Raw genomic sequence first — 16069 nt, forward strand, 5'->3', positions numbered from 1 at the left:
CATAAACAACAGTTATGTTTGTATGCCAAAGGTATGGTTCTCATTCCAGTATGGCTATCCTACCTGTAGGCAAAAGTATCCTGTGTTTGGTCCATTCTACACAGTTGAGTACCCAGTATGCCTACCCCATCCATTGTTTTTATCACTTGCTTGCCATTATTTCCTGAACAAAGTCTCTTGTTTATGGTCAATGACACAAGCAGTCATAAGACAAGCCTGTATTGTGCGTTGTCATGTGTGGGCTGGATGATGACCTCACTGTTTGCTCTCTATCGCCATCCAGACCAAGGGTCATATGATGAAACCAACAAGACATCAGTCCCAAATGTCATTCTGTCCCACACTGTTCAATCCATTCCTAGAATTACAGCTAGGGAATTGGGCCTAGATGGGACAATCTCATTATGTGGATATTTTGGTCCCTCATAGCTTGTTGTGAAGGTGTTTGTTCCCATTCTGTGGCAATCACAGAGAGTACAATCCATCCCACTTTGTTTCTATTTCCGTCCCCACGTCAACAAGCTTCAAACAAGCTCCACTTTCTCCTTTTATAAAGGATTTATCTTCAAATAATTAGTCTGGCATTTTATGTATTGCTCTGAGGGGTGTGTGAGTGCATGTGAGAGAAAGACACAGAAAAGGAGGGAGAATGTCAGACACACAGTTTGAATGCTTGAATATGATGTGTGTACGTATGTGTGTGCGTGCGTGCGCTCCTGCGTGTGTGCTAGTTGGGTGTTTGTCTGTATCTCACCTGGTGGTGTCACAGTGGGGTTATAATCACTAGGTGTGGGTGGGGTGATCGGCCTGCTGGGAAGGCTGACGCAGAACAAGCACTGAGACTCAGCATGGCATTCTGTCAGCCTCTACCCACTCAACCCTTTCTCTCCTTCTCACTCTGTCTGGGAATGGGAAACAGTGGTTCATATTCAGATAACCATGCAGTCATCTATTCATCCATATAACCGTGCATTCATGTGTACTTGGTAACTTCCAGGAAAGCCTGCATTGATTTTGACGAATCTACCATTCCCCATCTTTGTTTATTAGGCTACCTTCTAACCTCAAATGTTATTAGTCACATGTGCCAAATGCAAATAGTCTGGGTAGCCATTTGATTAGATGTTCAGGAGTCTTATGGCTTGGGGGTAGAAGCTGTTTAGAAGCCTCTTGGACCTAGACTTGACAGTCTGGTACCGCTTACCGTGCAGTAGCAGAGAGAACAGTCTATGACAAGGGTGGCTGGAGTCTGACAATTTTTAGTGCCTTCCTCTGACACCGCCTGGTATAGAGATCCTGGATGGCAGGAAGCTTTGCCCCAGTGATGTACTGAGCCATACACACTACCCTCCGGTGCCTTGCAGTCGGAGGCCAAGCAGTTGCCATACCAGGCAGTGATGTAACCAGTCAAGATGCTCTCAACCTGCTCCACTACAGCCACGTTGATGAGAATGGGGGCGTGCTCAGTCCTCTTCCTGTAGTCTACAATCATCTCCTTTTTGTCTTGCTCATGTTGAGGGAGAGGTTGCTATCCTGGCACCACTCGGCTGTCTCATTGTTGTCAGTGATCAGCCCTACCACTGTTGTCATCGGCAAACTTAATGACGGTGTTGGAGTCGTGCCTGGCCATGCAGTCATGAGTGAACAGGGAGTATAGTAGGGGACTGAGCACGCACCCAATGGGCCCCTGTGTTCAGCGTGGCGGATGTGTTGTTACCTACCCTTACCACCTGGGGGCTGCCCGTCAGGAAGTCCAGTATCCAGTTGTAGAGGGAGGTGTTTAGTCCCAGGGTCCTTAGCTTAGTGATGAGCATCGAGGGCAATATGTTATTGAACGCTGAGCTGTAGTCAATGAATAGCATTCTCACATAGGTGTTCCTTTTGTCGAGGTGGGAAAGGGCAGTGTAGAGTGCAATAGAGATGGCATCATCTGTGGATCTGTTAGAGTGCTATACACATTGGAATGGGTCTAGGGCACAGGCAGTATGGTGGTCTGCTTGAAACATGTTGGTATTACAGACACAGACAGGGAGAGGTTGAAAATGTCAGTGAAGACACTTGCCAGTTGGTCAGCGCATACTCGGAGTACACGTCCTGGTAATCCGTCTGGCCTGCGGCTCACCTGTTTAAAGGGCTTACTCACATTGGCTGCGGAGAGCGTGATCACACAGTCATCTGGAACAGCTGTTTCTCTCATGGATGTTTCAGTGTTATTTGCCTCAAAGCGAGCATAGAAGTAGTTTAGCTCGTCTGGAAGGCTCGTGTCACTGGGCAGCTCTCGGCTGTGCTTCCCTTTTGTAGTCTGTAATGGTTTGCAAATCCGACGAGCGTCAGAGCCGGTGTAGTACGGTTCGATCTTAGTCCTGTATTGAAGCTTTGCCTGTTTGTTGGTTCGTCTGAGTGCATAGCGAGATTTCTTCTAAGCTTCCGGGTTAGAGTCCCGCTCCTTGAAAACAGCAGCTCTAGCCTTTAGCTCAGTGCGGCTGTTGCCTTAATCCATGGCTTCTGGTTGGGGTATGTACGTACGGTCACTGTGGGTCATCGATGCACTTATTGATGAAGCCAGTGACTGATGTGGTGTACTCCTCAATGCTGTCTGAGGAATCCCGGAACATATTCCAGTCTCTGCTGGCAAAACAATCCTGTAGCTTAGAATCTGCTTCATCTGAACACTTTTTTATTGATCGAGTCACTAGTGCTTCCTGCTTTAGTTTTGCTTGTAAGCAGGAATCAGGAGGATAGAATTATGGTGAAATTTGCCAAATGGGGGGTGAGGGAGAGCTTTGTATGCGTCTCTGTATGGAGTAAAGGTGGTGTTTTTTTCCATCTGGTTGCACATTTAACATGCTGATAGAAATTAGGTCAAACATATTTAAGTTTTCCTGCATTAAAGTCCCCGACCACTAGGAGCGCCGCCTCTGGCTGAGCGTTTTCCTGTTTGCTTATGGCGGAATAGTTAATTGAGTGCAGTCTTAGTGCCGGCCTCAGTCTGTGGTGGTGTCTAGACAGCTACAAAAAATACAGATGAAAATTCTCTAGGTAGATAGTGTGGTCTACAGCTTATCATGAGATACTATACCTCAGGTGAGCAAAACCTTGAGACTTGAGACTTCCTATATCGTGCACCAGCTGTTATTTACACAAATATTCGCAGTTCTGATGTCCAGAAGTTATTTTCGGTTAGAAGAGACGGTAGCAGCAACATTAGGTACTAAATAAATGACAAAATAAGTTACAAACAACGCAAAGAAACGAATGAAAAAACAATTGGATAGGAACACGCAAAACGTCCGCCGCCTTCTCCGGCCCCATCTTAGGACCATCAACCTTCCTTGCTGCTTTAGCTTCTTGCTTTCTTGTGATATCGTAGACTGTCTCTCTTACGATCGATTCAGTGCTATTTACAGGGATTGCCTTTGATTGCTCCCATTAATCATTACTATAGTAGCCGTGATTTCAGTGTCAGCCACTCACAAACTAGGAATTAGTATCGGCCTCCAGGGTGGTATTTTAGGTTTCTTTCACCAGCCCTGCAAGCCAGCTGGTCCCTCAGTGTGGTGGCCATGCTTGTCAGAAGACTGTGGGTTTCCTGTAAGAGCTGTGTTGGACTCCATCCCCTATCAAAGGAAAGGGCTCAGCCAGGGGAAGTCTTTAAGGGCTTAATTACATTTCCCCTCATTGATTTGGCCCTGCTTTCAAGAAGGATATTATAGGGGCATCTCATAGGATATGGCTACTGTAACTCTGCTTGATTAACTTTTGTTAATTGCTAAGTAATACGCCTTCTAGCCCTGCTATTAGAGTAGGTTCCTCCCCCAAACCTCGATTTAACAGTCTAATGCCCGTTGTTGAAACCGTTCTTTGTTCTGGCTGAGTTGAGGTTGTTTGATAATGACACATGGGGACGTCATGTACTATATAGCCTACATGCCTGACATTGCCCTCCTGTTTATGTAGGTTCATGTGTGTATTTGCATAGGGCTATGTGTGGTCAATATTAATACCCATTTAACACCATATACTCTGTAGTATGAGTTTGTTTGGTAATGATACAGTATGGGGACATGTGTGTAACCTTTGCCCTCTCCCTGTCTATCTCCCTAGACTGTGACCCAGCAGGAGCACTGCGATGGCCAGCTGCCACAGTAGCCATGCAGACAACGCCAAAGCTCCTCCTCCCTCAGCCTCACGGCCGCCACCTGTGCCCAAGCTCCACGTCCAGGGCTCACTGTCCCGGAAGTCCATCACCATCCACTTCTCGCCCCTGGGCGAGGAAGAGGAGCTCTATGGGGCAGTTGCGTCCTCTCCTCATCCCCCTGCTGCACCCAAGGAGGACCCAGGCATTGTGAAGGCCCTGGAGGCCAGCGAGGATCTGATCCTTGAAGGAGCCGGGTTGAACTCTGAGGCTCAGGCTGCAGTTCTGCCTATGTCATCCTCAACTGCTCCTCAAAGCTCCATTACCTCCACATTACCCTCTGAACCGAATAGCTCCTCTCCTTCCCCTGACTCCAACTGTAAATCCACTTCCTCTCCCTCCAAGTCTAGCGGCAAACTTTTCTTCAGCCTGGTCAAGTCTCTATCCTCTGACATCGTCGAGCCTTCTGAGATTGTCTCCATCCCCCCCGCTGCCCCCACTTCCGTGCGCCACCGCCACCCGATGAAAACCCTGGTCAAGTCACTCTCCTCTGACACCTCCCAGGAATCCTCCTCCTCCTCCTCGCCCTACCGCCTCTCGGACTCCCGCCTCCACCTGCAACTCTTCAAGCAGTTCACCCAATCCCGTGCCCCGGTGGGTGTTGTTGCCGGGGGTGACTCCAAGACTGCACCCTCCTCGACGCTCACCTCCCCAGACAGCCGCAACTTCTTTAAGGCGTCTGTGGAGGCGAGCATCGAGGACACTAAGCGCCGTTTCTCAGAGGCCATCTACGAGCCTCTCCAGATGTTAAATAAGATCATGGAGGACAAGAGCGGAGGCATTGGCAGCAGTGCCTTCCGGTCCAAAGCGCTCTCGTCCAGTGCTTCGGAGCTCACCTGCCTGGCCTCCCTCAACAACGGCCAACCGGAGAGCAACAACAACTACAGCATCAAGGAGGAGGAAACCGGGGATGACTGGGAGTCTGAGGGAACCGGAAACGGAGCCAGCTTGCCAAATCCCACCGCTGACACCAGTCACACCAGAAGTCCGAAGATGTCCTCCTCCGTTTCCGCCTCTCTCGGCCTGGACAAGTGCTCCATGTCGGCCCTGGCCAAGCTGGAGGATGAGGACTTCTGTGTCCTGTCTAGTGAGGACTTTGAGGATACCGACGGGGATTATGTTGACAGAACGAACAATACATGCAGCCAAGTGAGACTCCCCCCTAGTGGCAGTCCGGAACTATGCAGTGACGACAAGTCAGAGGGAGAAGATCCACCACCCAGCATTCCACACTACACCCTGATCATCATCACAGCGCTGGTCTACGGGTACTTTGTGTTGCCCCTGCCCACCTACGTTGGGGGTATGCTGCTCGGAGTGGGACTAGGGTTCATGCTAGCTATCGCTGTGGTGTGGTTGGCCGGACCCAAGCCTTCTGGCAATCGCTCCAGACATCCCAGACACCAGGGGAGGCTGTGGAACATGGCCCAGATGGGCATCAAAGAGCCAAACATCTTCAAGGTGAGGAACTCCATGGTCTTCTAACCTATTGGTTTTCTAACCCCTCCTCAGGGACCCCCAGATGTTTCACAATTGAGTTGTACCCTGGAACTACCACTCTGGATTCACTAAGCAAGGGCTTAATGATTAGTCGCGAAGTGAGATCAGTAGTGCTAGCTCTGGAATAGAGCAAATTCATTGGGCAGTCTGGGGATCCCAGAGGAGAGGTTTGAAATCACTGTAAAAACCAATTAACTGAAGATATGCCGAAATCCATGGTCACACGAATAGGCAGTGTTGCTGAACACAGCCCCAGAAATGAAAGATTCATAACACCATGTTATTATTACCTAGCTAATGGCCGGATTTCTATTTGTTAACAATGAGAGACCTGCTGTGGTAAGTTATCACATTGAACTTTCCCAATACTTGTGTTCTATCAGAGCAAATCTGTTTTCGACCGAACATTAGAGAGATCGATTTCTCAAGGTTGACCTGTAATTCACTAGCCTTGATCTCATTAGTGTTCATTGTAAATTTAAGAAGAAGCTGGATGACTGTCTTGTAGCCTGGTCTTAATAGCTGCAAATTATTATTTTAGCTCCTGCTGTTGTCAATGTAATACTGTTTTCATAAAAGCACCTTTAAAATACTTTCACATGAAACTTCTAATGTTCCCAGATTTTTCAGAAATCCTAGTTGGAGGATTTCCTCCCTGCTTATTCTCTCCTAATTCCAGGAATCCTCCAACTGATGACTTCTTAAAGAACCTGGGAATTTGGGAATTGTGCAAACCTTGTAGAGAATGAATTGTAAGAGCACCGTGAAGTAGGCCTAGATCAGGTCTCTTTATAGACTGACTGATCACCTACATGTAACTGACAAATTAAAGGCAACACCAACAAAAGTGTCTTAACAGGGCGTTGGGCCAACGTGAGTTGCCAGAACAGCTTCAATGCACCTTGGCATAGATCCTAAAAGTGTCTGGAACTCTATTGGAGGGATGCGACACTATTCTGACATGGGAAATTCCATAATTTTGTGTTATTTTGTTGATGGTGGTTGAAAATGTCTCAGGTGCTGCTCCAGAATCTCCCATAAGTGTTCAATTGGTTTGAGATCTGGTGACTGAGACGCACACAGACACCCTACCCTTTGAGACCCCACGTTCAAAGTCACTGAGATCTCTTCTAGACATTGTAGCCAAAATAATGGCACAAGGGCACTAAGCATGATGGGATGATAATTTCTTAATTAACTCAGGAACCTTACCTGTGTGGCACCACCTGCTTTCAATATACTTTGTATCCCTCATTTACACAAGTGTCCTTTATTTTGGCAGTTACCTGTACAATGTTTCAGCACCCACCTTGACTGGCTTAAAGGACTTTAGCAATGAGCCGATTTATCTACTCCCCCAGAGTCAGATGAACTAGTGGATACCATTTCTGTGTCTCGGTGTCCAGTATGAAAAGTTCCAGGTAGTTTTGCAAACCAATGCTAACTAACGTTAGCGCAATGACTGGAAGTCTATGGGTATCTGCTAGCATCCTCTCACAGCCTCTTCTATTATCCTCCTCTAGACTACTGACTAGTCTCTAGACAAATGCAGATGCCTGTTGTGACAGACCACATAAAGTGCCATTCAGAGAAGAAATACGCCTATTTGAGCATCAAATGAGATCGTCTCGTTCACCACTTTGATGTCAGAGGGAACAAAAGAGTGAGGCTCAGAGGCAAATCTACCTCATCCTCCATTGTTAGCGCTAATAGACAATAAATTACCTGAGGGAAGTTGTTTTAGCGCTAGCCAGCTGCCTCATTCAGCAGCATTAGCACTCAAATGGATCAGACAGACCATACCCACTGTGGCTATATATCATACTCAAAGCCTGTTAGCCTACTTCTCTTCACTGCTAATGCCCTCTATAGCTTGCCAGACAGTAATAGACTCTGTGGTAGAGTGGTCACCCCACGTCCCGTGGCCCTCTTCCAAATGATGTCACCTCTGGACTGGCTGTGAAGGCCAGTCGGTCAGTCGCATAATATAATGGAGAGGGTTCACTGTCTTGTTTGACCCCCACATATTGGAAAGCTGATGATAACATCACCGGCAGACAGCACACAAGCACATTAACTGGCAGGCTTTACTGTCCTGGGCTTGGCCTTGTCAGTCAAAGGGACAGTGAATGGTGGTGTTTGGGACACAAAAGGGATAGGCTTTGTTCATGACTATAATATGAGAATTTGGTGACAATGGTGTCTTCTCTCTTTCTGTGTTTCGCTCTCTTTCTCTCATTCTCTCACATTCCCTCTCTGTCTCCTCTCTTTTTTTCTGTCTTTCTCGCTCTCGCTCTGTCTCTCTCTCTCGCTCTCCCTCCTCCCTCTCTTCATGTCTAGCTGTAGGAGCAATAGAACCAGCACATCTAGGCCTATATCAAGTTTCTGCTGGAGACTTGTGTGTCTGTGATGGCAAAGCTCTAGGGGCCGTCTTGATCTCTGCGAAGAGGAAGGGACGAGATGCGACTGGAAGGTTGCATCCTAAATGGCACCCTATTCCCAATATAGTGCACTACTTCAGACTCCGCTGACGAGGAGAAGAGGCAGCGAGTTACTAGATGACTGCTGTCGCGATTTTACTATCCTCTTCAATCTACTGCCGTTGGATGAGGATTGTGTTAGTGGTTCAAGGCCAAACCGGCGGTGAAATATTTCACATGGTGGAATAAAATAACGTGAACAATATGCACTGGTTGTAAAAGCGATGATAGCCACTAGGAGCACTATACCTAACGGTGCAGACCATCATGTTTGAGGTGAAGTTGTGGATAGTTGTGTGTTTGAGTCTGTGATGGCATCACCGTTGTTTGAAGGTTAAACATTTTAGAAGTTACTGTTCCCGTCTGTGGCATAGGGCATGTCCAGGGATTTAGACTGACTTCATTTCCACCCCTTAGATTTGATTACGCCTAGTAGTTTAATGAAGCTGTTGGTAGCAGTGACATTAGAACATACACACACACACACACACACACAGTGTGCAGTCTAAGCCAGCAGGAGTGATTTCTGAGGGGAAAGATAAAAGATCTAGATAAATCAATACAGTTCATTTTCTACCATAAAGTTTTATAATTGACCTCCACACCAAATATGTTTGGAAGCTATTTTTCAAAAACAAATGATGACCTTTTTACCCACCAAACTACATCATTTTGGTCTAATTACACACATGGTGCGCCCTAGCTCACAAAGGGACTGGCTTTTCATTTGAATGCTTATTGCATGTTCATAAATTGAAATGACAACGCGAACAAACCCAGGAAAGGAGCCGAAAGGCTATCTGCTAAGCCAAAGAGACTCAGGCTCAGGTCCATTGACAAGACATGCACCATATTTCTCAGCAGCCTACTTTGAGCATTACCAAAGCCATCTTATCTGTTCCAGACCATTTCTACACACACACCGGAGTTGTGATCTCAATTTTGACACAGTGATTGTGATTTAGTTTCTATACGTAGACGGAATCGGATGTTCATGCATTTAACATTAATTTGCTTTGTCAGGTGCCTAAAATCATTGTCGTGTCTTTCCGGAAGGGTTCAGCACTACTGGAGGTTCATATAGTGCATTCGGAAAGTCTTCAGACCCCTTGACCTTTTTCTCATTTTGTTGCTTCACAGCCTTATTCTAAAATGGATGCAATTATTTGTTTGTCTCATCAGTCTACACACAATACCCCATATTGACAAAGTGAAAACAGGTTTTTATACATTTTGTAAATGTATTAAAAAAAATATATATATATATATATTTACATAAGAATTCAGACCCTTTGCTATGAGACTCGAAATTGAGATCAGCTGCATCCTGTTTCGATTGATGATCCTTGAGATGTTTCTACAACTTGATTGGAGTCCACCTGTGGTAAATTCAATTGATTGGACATGATTTGGAAAGGCACACACCTGTCTATATATGGTACCACAGTTGATAGTGCATGTCAGAGCAAAAACCAAGCCATGAGGTCGAAGGAAGATTGTGTCGATGCACAGATCTGGGGAAGGGTACCAAAACATTGCCTGACTAATTTCTCTATCTCACCCTGCAGGGCTGGATGAACGAGATAGTGAACTACGACCCAGAGACATACCATGCCACTCTGACCCACTCTGTGTATGTGAGACTGGAGGGCTCAATCCTGCGCCTGTCCAAACCCAACCACAACATCGCCCGGCGGGCCACACATAACGAATCCAAGCCCGACGTCAGCTACATCAGCCAGAAGATCTACGACCTCACTGACAGCAAGGTGGGTGCATTTCCGCCTAGGTACAGATCTTGGATCAGCTTCCCCTACCCCAATCCTAACCTTAACCATTTTAAAGTGGAAAATGCAGATTGACCCACGATCAGCTACGGGCGGGGGTGAAGAGGGGTTGTGGGTGTATGTGTCACCATCTGCTATATATTACATATAGTATATGTGGTGTGTGTACTTGGCCTTCGAGTCAATTTCCGTTTAAGTTCCCATTAGGCCACACACACACCTAACTCAATCAATCCTTGTATTCCCTCTCTAGATCTTTTTGGTGCCCCAGAATCTGGCCAGGAAGCGCGTGTGGAACAAGAAGTACCCTATCTGCATCGAGCTGGCCAAGCAGGACGACTTCATGTCCAAGGCAGAGGGCGACCGCAGCGAAACCACACACGAGAGAACCACGACCACAGGAGAGGCCACCGCGGGGATGGAGGAGGCCAAAAGGTCCTGTGGTCCAGAGCTGACCCTGTACCTGTTTGGTCGGACAGGGAGGGAGAAGGAGGAGTGGCACCGGAGGATCCTGCTGGCCTCCAAGCCCCCCAAGACGGGGATGAAGAGAGCCACCAGTCTGCAAGGGATTAAGACCGGTCAGTGGATTGATCTAGGTGACACGCACACACACACTCACGGACCAACTTACACGCACATTCTTCCATACTAGTTATTTACAGGAAGTTGTTACTTGTTGAGTCTCTTAATTCAACAATCATGTCTGGCGCTAGCATGCTTGCACATATATAGTGTGACAATGTGAATGCACCTGAGGAAAGTGCAAGACTACATTTGTATTTCATAATGCACATTCAATATTTTGATCTAGCTGCTTCTTTCTAATATCTTGTTCACCTTTGACCCCCCCACCGTCAGCCTTGAACTCTCACAGCCGCAGCAGCAGCCGCAGCAGTCTGGACGAGGTGCTAGCGTCTCAGCCAAGGACCAAGGACTCAACAGCAGGCATAACAGCCAAGACCAAGTCCCTACTGGACTACAGTGTATACATGGCCACCCTGGTGCCCCCCGAGACTGGCACTGCCACTGCCACCCCCGTCGCTGCCACTAGTCCCGTAGTCCAGAGTCCACAGAGTAGCCCTGGGTTGGGCAAGAAGGTACACCATCAACACTCCCTTATTTCTTTCTCTTTTTGTGTCTTTAAAAAAAAAGAAAATACTTTACTGTACTATACTCTATTATTAAATTAATCATTTGTTTTTATTATACATCATTTCAGTAAATTAATCAAATTACAGTGCTAAGTTAAAGTTTATCATGCTTCCTTTTTTTTCTCCTCTTGTGTCCCCGCCTCCCTACTAGTTGCTGAGCAGCAGCAGCTTTGGCCCTGTCTTGGTGCTGGGGGAGGAGGAGCCTGTTGCCTGGGTGAACTCTCTGATTGGCCGAGTGGCATGGGACTTCCTGGGCGAGCCCTACTGGGCCGACGTGGTCTCGAAGAAGATCCAGATGAAACTCAGCAAGATCCGGGTGAGTGGCCTTTGACCTCTTGCCTCTCACCTATGGCCCTGTTGTGACAAAGGGCTTGTGTGCTTAAGAGCATTCTTACACTGTTGTATCTGTACTGTATTCTGTTACCACTGAGCTCCAGAAGGGATGAAGAAGAGGGAGAGTGCAAGGTTTATTTGGCTCGGAAGAAGAGTAGAGAGCGAGAATGGGCCATGCATGACTAATAATGGAAAAAAAAAAAAAGAATTGACCAGGGGACTTAATGCCTCACAGTGGATCCTTCCGACTCTGCAGGGACACACACCACACACACACCACACACACACACGCTCTAAATGTCAGCCACTTCCGCTGTGCAGCCCCGCCACAGGACTCAGAGACTCCTCACTGGGCTCAGAGAGAGACCCTCATTCCTCTCTCTCTTCATCCCTGTTTTGTATCCTGGTCCTTCGATTAACCCCATTGTTTCATCTTTGGGGTTGTTACTAGCCCCACGATAGCCCTTCGTCTGGTCATATTCCCAATGTCATGTGGTGATGTTGGCTGTTAGTCTTGTTGTCTCAGCTAGCCGGCGTGAGGGAGTCGATAGGGGCCTTTGTGGCAGAAGAGAATGACTAGTAGAATGTGGGAAGATGTCGAAGGAGCGAGTGAGTGGCCTGTTACCATCAACCTCTAACTTGCACTTACTATACCCCTGCAGCTGCAGACTGTGTGTGTGTAAAGAGATCTGCTTGACTGTTTCTTTCTCCTCCAGCTCCCCTACTTCATGAACGAACTGACCCTGACAGAGCTGGACATGGGCGTGGCCACTCCCAGAATCCTTGGCGCCTCCAAACCCTCAGTGGACCATCAAGGCAAGAACCCTGGATGTGTGCTACTGTACTGTCCATCAACCAAATCCTGACCAATGAAGAAAATTGCAATACATTGTGTTTATACACACACTCAAACACACATACTCTACCACTAACACACTCGCTCAGCCAGGCTCCCACTGTGCAATGTGGTTTGAATTCCACTTCACACCGCCCCTGCGTTGCAATTGATCCCCTCCGCTGCGTGGTGACATTGTGGCAGATGCAGGGCTGTCATTTATAGCCGTGCTGTGCAATCTGTTTATTAGAATCACTGTTTCCCTTTACGAGAAGGCATGAACTGTAGATTCAGGCCAGCATGGTTCTCTATAAACATACGGGCAGTTTTGTGGGTGTTTGTATGTCGTGTCTTGGAATTATTGCAATCAAAAGGTGAGACCTTTCAAATTTCTTCAAAACACATCAACTTTATTATTTCATTCCAGCAGTAGTGGAGCTTGTCAACGAGTTGTAGTTGATTCATTGAGAGCCCAAACAGCAGGACTATGCCACAGCATTTTATAGTAACGTCCATCCTCCTGGATGTTCAGGACAAATCACAGATGAGAGAATTTATTCAAAGGCACATTTTGCTCTCATGCAACAGACGTCAAGATTTACTGCTCGCTTGTACAAAAATACTAACGCAACCTAGAATACAAAATATTTTATTTTTAAAGAAACTGGAGATTAGACACTAATCATGAAATGGAATGTTGTCGTCTAATCACCAATCCATTGTAAATCCACTGTCAGTGTTAAAGAAGCCTGCTTTCAGCCCACACACACAGAGTGTTCTAGAAATCCCCTATTCTGTTGCATAAAACAACCATTTTCTGCAATAACAGTATTATAACAATCTTGTCGTTTCTCTTCTGACAGGCGCAGTGTTGATTTACATCCTCTGATTTATTCACACACGTCGCTACTGTTTAACACATGTACATTTTCCCTCTTTGCTCTGTCCTGGTACGGACGTGTCGGTGTGTTTTTGTGATGACTCCCCACCGCTCCCTTATCCAGCCCCTTACTCTGATTAATACGATTGTAATATTAGGGCTCTGTGTTGAGTTCATCGGCTCTGTCATAACCCCTGGACCAGGGGACAGCAAGACCACTGAGAGACACAGTGTAATGCTAGCTAACAGTGCTAACAACGACTAAGCGACCACAATGACAGTAGGTTATTCATTGAACGAGACGCCAGACTGGTCCGTGTCGGTGATGACTTTATGCTTCCATTCTATATTGTAAGACTAAGAATTTTAACATTTACATTCATCAACAGGAGGAGCATTTCCAATCCCAGTAGGGGCAATACCTCAACTCAATGAATATATCTATTAAGAAGAATTTGATCATTATGTTCCACAGGAGTCTACCCAATCCTGATAGGCGTTTACTCACTCAATATCACCCATTGACAACATTATCGACGAGTACCGTGCTATGTTAATCAAGCTCTTGTTTAGAATATTATGCTACTGTGATGGAATGTGTTTTGTGGGAAAATGCCTTGCTAAGTACAATGTAATCAAGTCCTGAGCTGTTGAGTGGGTCACATGGTTATCTGTTAGACTGAGTAAATAAAGGCTGAGGTACACTAGAGGGGCCATAGACTTGGCTGTTAGTTGCACAACCAGCTTCTCAGTACAAACACACTGCAGTTTGTAGAGTACAGTTGAGCAGAAGTTTGGACGGTACATAATATGAATCAGCTCATAATATGAATATGCCTCAACTTTAGTAGAGTGACTGTCGGTTGGTTGCTTTCTAGCAGAAGTTAAGTGTCTCTCGTAACATCTAACCGTCAAGCACCTTACCTTCCGTATTTGCACAGTAGGTAATCATTATTGGGTGCATACACAGCACATGGGTAATACACCCTTAATGAAGTTATGCCCCACAGTGTAGATTGTCTTGCATCTTATTAGTGTGTGAATATTAGGAGAGATGGTTTCATGTGACATGTAGATCAGGTACTTTACATTCTAGCAATGGCCAAAGATGACTGGCCCACTGAATGCCCCACTCTATTGGGGCATGGCCCTCCTATGGCCTCCATCCTATGGCCTCGAATTTTAATTGATGTCGCCCTCTCTTTTAAATTGCATATTCAATAACTTACAAAACAAATTGAGGCTGAAATGGGGAATTTTATTTTAGGAATAAGACCTGTTTTTCTTTTGAAGCCAGAAGGAGGCTAGTATCAGCTACATTTTTGCCTTTACTAGACTATGGGGATATTTTATATATGAATGCTTCCACTCAGTGTTTGAGATCAATTGACACCCTTTACCATGGCACTTTGAGATTTATTTTAAACTGCAAAACCCTTATGCACCACTGCACTTTGTATACCAGGGTTGGCTGGCCTTCTCTAGTCACTCGTAGGCTCAATCACTGGAATACTTGTAGTTATGCCAGCAGCATACCACCCTGCATACCACTGCTGGCTTGCTTCTGAAGCTAAGCAGGGTTGGTCCTGGTCAGTTCCTGGATGGGAGACCAGATGCTGCTGGAAGTGATGTTGGAGGGTCAGTAGGAGGCACTCTTTCCTCTGGGCTAAAAAAAATATCCAATGCCCCAGGGCAGTGATGCCCCAATGCCCCAGGACACTGCCCTGTGTAGGGTGCCGTCTTTCGGATGGGACGTTAAACTGGTGTCCTGACTCTCGGAGGTCATTAAAGATCCCATGGCACTTATTGTAAGAGTAGGGGTCTTAACCCCGGTGTCCTGGCTAAATTCCCAATCTGGCCCTCAAACCATCACGGTCACCAAATAATCCCCAGTTTACAATTGGCTCATTCATCCCCCTCCTCTCCCCTGTAACTATTCCCTCGTTGCTGCAAATGAGAATGTGTTCTCAGTCAACTTACCTGGTAAAATAATGGATAAATTAAAAAAAATTACAAAGCCATTTTGGGTTTACTACCTTTTTATTTTGGTCATTTTTATTTTTCAGAAATGTGGTGGGTACTCTCTTCGTTCGCTGGACTTTATCCTGCTAACTGTTCCAAATGTCCGAACTGGATTTGGTAAAAGGGCGTTTATGTACTCTGCGCCATCGTCTTGGAACACCTTACAAAATACTTTTAAACTGGAAGAACTTGTCCCGATTGGTGTTTTTAAATCACTGATGAAGGATTTTGAGACCGATTCCCTGACCTGTCAATGTTTTTAATTTGCTGTTTTTGATTTTGTTATACTCTTGTGAATTCTATGGTTTTTACTAGATTACTTGTAGGTTTTCATGTTTGTCTGTAATTTTTGTAATGACTTGGTGCTGCCTATCTTGGCCAGGACGCTCTTGAAAAAGAGATTTTAAATCTCAATGAGCCCTTCCTGGTTAAATATAGGTGAAATGAATAAATTAGCTAGGGCCCAGTCTTGAATCTGCTTCCCCCATGGGGCTGAGTTACAGACAAGAAGAGTTGAACACTAGTGAAAGAATGTGCGTTTCTATGTCTGGCAGTTGGATTGTCGCTTCTCTACACTACCCATCTTTCTTTCATTCTACCAGTTTCTCTGTTCCCTCTCTCTGTTCCTCTCATACCATTTCTTCCTCTTTTTGCCAAACACTCTCTGTCTCTCGGTATCTACCTGCTGTTCCTCTGTGAGTCACTGCCTCCAGTGTTTTGTCATTTCTATTACCCGGCGCTCTGATGAGACTTAATGGGAGAGGAAATGGATTCCACCACAGGCTGAGGGCAACAGATTCTGTTGGATCGGAGTTGGAGGAATGCACTTCCACTACACTCAGGGGGACTTGGGTTATGTTCATTAGTCACCAAACAGTAAAGTATT

At 46.1% G+C, this 16069-nt stretch overlaps 1 protein-coding gene across 6 annotated transcripts in view; it reads left to right on the plus strand.

Annotated features, from left to right (window-relative positions):
* The window catches only part of LOC112264991 (testis-expressed protein 2-like), a 62150-nt gene that overhangs the window by 32774 nt on the left and 13307 nt on the right, over positions 1-16069 (plus strand). For 4 of the 6 annotated variants that reach the window (XM_024441968.2, XM_024441950.2, XM_024441958.2 and 1 more), the window contains exons 3-8: positions 4105-5656; positions 9744-9944; positions 10216-10558; positions 10821-11059; positions 11265-11429; positions 12163-12262. In XM_024441968.2, the coding sequence (XP_024297736.1) occupies positions 4130-5656; positions 9744-9944; positions 10216-10558; positions 10821-11059; positions 11265-11429; positions 12163-12262 (2575 nt within the window). In that variant the 5' untranslated portion in view covers positions 4105-4129. The remainder of the gene's footprint in view (positions 1-4104; positions 5657-9743; positions 9945-10215; positions 10559-10820; positions 11060-11264; positions 11430-12162; positions 12263-16069) is intronic. The other 2 variants (XM_024441977.2, XM_024441987.2) reach the window with 1 other exon arrangement.

This window comes from Oncorhynchus tshawytscha, linkage group LG02 (assembly GCF_018296145.1).
Source record: "Oncorhynchus tshawytscha isolate Ot180627B linkage group LG02, Otsh_v2.0, whole genome shotgun sequence".
NCBI lineage: Eukaryota > Metazoa > Chordata > Actinopteri > Salmoniformes > Salmonidae > Oncorhynchus > Oncorhynchus tshawytscha.